The 6,000-nt window shown below is 40.4% G+C and overlaps 1 protein-coding gene across 1 annotated transcript in view; it reads right to left on the bottom strand.

The window, feature by feature from the left end:
* Positions 1–291: 291 nt before the first annotated feature.
* EXPH5 (exophilin 5) overlaps positions 292–6,000 on the bottom strand; it is a gene marked incomplete at its 3' end in the record, with an annotated part of 40,190 nt that continues 34,481 nt past the window's right edge. Inside the window, exon 7 of the mRNA XM_082014220.1 lies at positions 292–5,642. Within this exon, the coding sequence (XP_081870346.1) occupies positions 292–5,642 (5,351 nt within the window). The remainder of the gene's footprint in view (positions 5,643–6,000) is intronic.

Raw genomic sequence — 6,000 nt, 5'->3', positions numbered from 1 at the left:
AGGAAAGTCGTCTCTGGCGTTACACTCCCCAAAGCTCCACAGTTGTTTACCTTCTATTATTTTGGGAAGGGACTTTTTAACATGCTTTTTCCCTGCTAGGAAAAACAACAATGGTGAAGCCACATATTTAATACAAAAATCAAATGTTCAGCTAACGTAACACTAACTTCTTTAAAACTAATGAAGCTGTACCGATTTATAGCAGCACAAGAACTGGCTCAAAGTATTTTACATGTTTTTGCCTGCCCAGAAACTACTGAGCTATCATGCCATCTTAGTACCATGGGCCCTTCATAGCTCCGATTCTTTATCTACCTCATCTAGGTAGTATTCATCATCGGTGGTGGTATCACTGTCTGAGTCCGAATAAGCTGCTGGGTCTTCCTGATAGATATCAGTCAGCTCTCGGGGGGATGAAGCAGATAATGAGATTTTGCTCCCAGCAGAACTTGAGCTCAAAAGCTCAGCCCTGTTTATAGAAGGGGTCTCTCCATCTCTGAGAGCACCAGGGTTATTAAGAAGACAAGGTCTCCATAATCGCCCTTCTGTGAGTGACCGCTTGATGTTTTCCAGGAAAGCCAACTGTTGTTCTTTGCCAAATATACCAAATTCAACAGAAGGATACATTAAATTTCTAGTGCTGTAACACTTTTCATTGTCCGATGCCCAGTTTTCATTTTCATCACAAGACAATAGCTCCGAGTAAGATTTAAATCTCTTCCCATGTATACCATCTTTTGGTAGAATATTGCTTTCCAAGACAAAAGTCTCATGGGAATCTTGAGCACAAATACTCTCAGAAAGGTGACGCTCACGCTGACTTTTGGCATGGCTTTTGCGCAACTGATAGCTATGCCAGTTAGCATTTTTTAAGCTAACAGACTGAGAGCTATTTTGACACTGACCAAGCACTGTCTGGGAAGTCACGTTTTGCTCTGGACATATGTCTGCCTGCAAGCACCTATTTACGTAAGTGTTTGAGTTTCTGTCAGTTAAAAGTGGCAAGGGAGGACTGCAGGCACGACTGCTAGCTTTTCTCTTATCATCATCCAGTGGGTCTGATGTAGTAGCACTGGGAGAGATGGGCTGGATTTTGCTTTCTAACCCAAGATCAAGTGTTTGGGAATTCTTATTTCTTGTGGTTACTGCTTTATCTGGAAATAGCATTGTAAGACTTGGCCTATTTTCCACTTTCACTGTAGTTTTTTTGGGACTGAGAGCTTCCTGTTGGGTGTATGAGCTTGTAAAAGACCTCCAGTTGGTGTTACTAACAAGCAAAGAAGGATCATTCTGATTTTCAGTCTTCTTATTCTCAGCTGTTCTTGGTCTTGCTGTATTCCTATCAGGGTCCAGACTGTGATTCTGATTTTCATTGTCCAACTCCGGGAATGGCTGATGGCAATCCGTTGAAATCAATGAGTCAAGGGACATGTCGACCTCTAAAGTGGCACTTCCATCATTCTGTGAAAAAATGTTACTAATGTGTGGTTTGGGGGGTAAATTTTTACTTGAAAATTTTCGACTTGTTTTGTAAACAGCTGCCAGTTTATTCTTAATTGAAGGTCTGTTTTTCCTTTTTTCTATATCTTTGACTTTGTCTCTTGTGCAGTCAGAGAGAAGCTTGTTCTCAGCTTCTGCATCCTGTGTTATCTTCTGATCTTGTGTAACCCTGAGGACTTTATCTTTACACTTAATGTTCAGGCTGCCTTCACTGTGCCTCTCCGATTCCTGCAAACCACTATAATCCTTACCCATCCAAGTACTCTGTGAGTTTTGTTCTGTTTTAATTTTTGAATTCTTTAATTCATCTGTATCTGTGCTAACCACTTCACCTAGCTGAAGCAATGGATCAGCACTGGAAGTTGTGCTTACCTTGGATTCTATGTTTTGAGACTCTGAAAGCACTCTGCTACAAGAGTTTAAATCATTTAAATTTTTTCTTGAGCTGTCAGCCCTTAATTGCAGTTCACTACATTTATTATTATACAGAGGGGTGGTTTGGTGTAGGAAATTTACTCTCTGTTTGACTTCGGTGTTATCCCTGTATGTGTCTTCCACAGGAGGATGCAGCACATCACCATGCTCTGTGTTACTGTTCCTTCCAAGGGAACTCTTCTCTCCTGGGTGGAGGACTAAACTGTTTAGATTTTTATTGGTGTTCACTTTAGGGGGCTGACAGCAGTTTTCAGAGTTTCCTTTCTGTATAACGTTTTTATTTGTTGAAGTAGAATACAAAGAATTCTCTAAATGTCTGCCTGGCTTGGGAGGGGTTGATAAAGTGGACACTAGTGGAGTGGCTGTTTGTAAAATCTCCTTTTCTTTTAGACCTATTTTTGTATTTTGGCTACCTGAAACATCAGAACTGACCTTACCTGACTTAGCCACTACTGCAGTGGACTGTGGGCCACCAAAAGAAATTTCTTTTGTCACCATGTCAGAAAGCATGTTTTCTGCTAATGAAAGATCTGCTGAACTATCTTTCCTGTTGTGTACCATACTCATTGACCTTAAAGTACATACCTTCTGAGAGCTAGGAGGTAAGTGGGAATTCTCTTCTTCACTATCAACAGCAGTTCCTAAGTCCTGAGGTGTGACCACAGCTGAAGATACTTGGTCAGAAGAATATGAAGGCACCTCTTTTTCCAAAGTACTGGGGAAAAAAACATTTGCTAAACTCACACGACCTTCATTTTTCTTGTTTTGTATTCTTGGTGACTGAGCACTTTCTTTGGCACACGGTAAATCTGCATCCTCTGGACTATCTCTAAAGAGGTTACAAAATGTTCTTGAATGCCTCCGTGGTAACGTGTAATAAATTGAAACTAGTTCATGATACTTGACATGATCTTCATCAACACAAACTGTAAATGTGCTTGTAGTTTTATATTTCTGCAAAAAATTTCCCCTCTCCTTACAATCTGAAAACACAGAGGATTCTGTTCTGCTTAGATGTTTACATCTGTCTGTCAGGTCAACTGATATATTACTACTTACTGAATCATTAGGACTTTTGTTTAAAGGACTGGGGTAATCTTTTTCTTCGTTACTTGCAGCAGCATTTAATGATGCTGATGTTAAAAAGGAATGTTTTGAGTCTAAACAAGACACATCTCTCTGATTAGAACAAAAGGCATCAACTCTATGTGGAGTTTCAGACCTTAAACAATCATATGTTGTTCTACTTTCTCTAGGTAAAGAGATGGGCGTATCTGATATAATACTACCAGCAATGCTAGCTGATTTTCTAGGCAAAGTGTAATAAATAACAAGTGGGTCAGCAGATTTGAGGCTGTTTTTGCTAGGGGAGCCAGTAATGCTGCAGCTACTGGTATGTCTCAGCAAGCTGTCTTGCTCGTGAAGCCTTTCAATACAAGGTGAATTACTCCTTATTTTTCCGCTTTCTTTTTCAAGGCAAAAAAAACTTAAACTATGTTCAGAGGTCTTGGGGTCTCCATCAAAGCTATGCATATAAATACTTCCAGAATTTCCATTCTGTGGAGAACTAGTAGTGAATTGTCCATTACAGTCCTTAGTAACTAAAGTGCTTGTATTTTGCAGTGTTTTCTGTGAAATCTTTTTGGTAACACCTATTCTGCCCACTTGAGCTGTTTTTCCACCTTCTGCTTGAGATTCAGTAACTGTGCGATTTACTGAAGAGTTAGTTAGTGTTCCTAAACATTTAGAGTTGTCTTTATGAGAAAGTGCTTGTGGAGAGCTCTGTGAGGAGCTACATGAACATTCAGGAGGACAGGACCACATGCCTTGACCCTTTGCTAATTTTTCAGTGGATGGAGCAGAAGCAAGATTCAGCAGTGAGGACTGTCTCTTTGGAGTGCTTTGGTTACTGGCCTCTGCACTCCAACTGTCGTGTTTGATGCTCTCTCTTTTTGCTGCATAACGCAGATTATGTTCCCATTCTTTCTGACTTGGAAGGAAAAGTTCTCTCCTGTTCTCATCAGCTGGCAAAACACAGGGAGGCTGACTGAACACACTGCTGGGTGGGCAATCGTTTTCCTTCATTTGTACAGTTCTTTTATCACCGTTTGATGTATACATTTTGGCAATATCTCCTCTGGCAGTGACTTGAGTTCGTGTCTTTGATCTCAGTGTGTTACAGAGAGATGCATCGCTTTGCAACATGGCAGAAGCAGGGCTGTTAGAGGGAAAACTCTGTGTGCTGATGTAGTTTGTATCTGCTTGTTGAGAAACGGACTGTAATGGCATGTCTTCATCTGGCAGTTTTATATCTTCAACCTTTTCCAGTTGTGTAAAGTCTGCCTTTGCACTTCTTTGGGTAACGACGACTGAATTCCTGTTCAGTCCTATAGGTTTTGTTTGGTCCTTCGAATTAGGAAAGACTGACTCATCAGTTCTGATGCTAGATGAAGAAACTGAAGAGTTACAACTTAGCCAAGGCTGACAGCCCTCGGTGAATTCTGAAAAAATTCTATTTGCACTTCTTTTTATCCTTTTGATATTCGTATTTTCTGGAGAATACATGTGAAAATTGTTCTGCAAGTGCTGTGAACCAAACTTGGCATTCTTTGTATGCGCCCAATGCTGGTCACTTAAATTAGCCATAATCATTTCAAAGCCGGCATCAGGGGAGATAAATGCTTCATCACTGTAATACTGAGGAATATCAGCCCAAGAAGGATAGCTGTCTTTTTTTCCATAAAGAGAATTTTTTTGGTTTGCGTACAACCTGCCATAAGAAGAAGTATCTCTATAGTAGGATCTAGAGAGATTATTTTCTGACTTGTATAATGGGTAATTTTCCCAGTTATCAAAGGGCAATGGAGAAGTAGCTTTGTCAGGGCAACTAACTCTACTAAAGCAATTGCTGCTCGAAATAGATTTTCTGTAGTGGTGTTTTGAGTGGTAACATGCGTATTTCTTGGTTTCTTGCAAAGAGCTAGGATATCTACCATGGTCCGTAGCATGAAACTCCATCAGTGACTGGGTTCTAAACATTTTTTCTTGAGCTGATGTTTGTCCAGGAGAGTCTGGTGTGTTGTTCCATACAATAGAAGACAGAGGAATTCTCTTTGGGTTCTGTCGACCAAACCTTGGTACAAAACCATTGCTGCTCTCCCTTGCCAATGTATGTTGTAAACTAGATGCTGATAGCTGGTCAGAAGATACTGATGATGGACATCTCCGAAGGGAACATACAGAGTAACTTCTGCCAGCTGTATCCCTGTTCATATAACTTTTGTGCCTAAATCCACTGTTCTGTGTTATGGAAGGAGGATACAAGCTACCTTCTGAAGACCGTCCGAAAGAAACAGAAGACAGCCTGTTGCTTAGCAGATGAGGATTTCCATCAGCTGGATCACCATATTTGTAATCTTCTGGAAAGGCTGCCTGGTGCCAGTTTATATATGCACTGTGTAATCTCCTTGGTCTGATGAAAATCTTGTGTTCATCTTTGGCTCTTATTGTTCTCAGTCCATCTGGGAAAAATGTGCTAGGTATGTCATTCCAGTCATTTCTGTGTTGCCCCCTACTAGCAGTCTGCTGCTTTGAAGTAGGGAATACACTACTGTATTGGACATTTGATGCGCTGCTAGTAGAAACTATCCTGTCCAGTGGGTCTTGGGCTTGTTCCTGGGCCAGCTGGTCATCCAGATCATTTAGAACTGCACAGGAAGAAAAAGATACTTTGTTTTGTTTTGTTTAATAATCTTCTGACTCTTTATGGTAAAAAGGTTCATGTACTAAATAAATAATCAGAACTGGTTTTGAAAGGAGTCAGCTTCTCAGCATTCAAAACCCTTCCCAAAAGACACATTCTTCCTTCACAGGACCTTTCAGTGGTCACCCATTAGGGCTACAAGGAAAAAAATGTGCTGTTCCATGACCTTGAAACTGCTCTTCATGTAAATATTAGTCTTTATGCTACTTAAAAGAAAAAAAAAAAATTTGGTCTGAATACTTACTCATGCGCTATGTGTGTGTGTGTGTGTGTGTAAACTTTCCAAACTAGTTTGTAAGCAA

The sequence above is a fragment of the Phaethon aethereus genome, assembly GCF_964289735.1.
Source record: "Phaethon aethereus genome assembly, chromosome: 1".
Classification (NCBI taxonomy): Eukaryota; Metazoa; Chordata; class Aves; order Phaethontiformes; family Phaethontidae; genus Phaethon; species Phaethon aethereus.
This window is presented reverse-complemented; position numbering and strand designations above follow the sequence as displayed.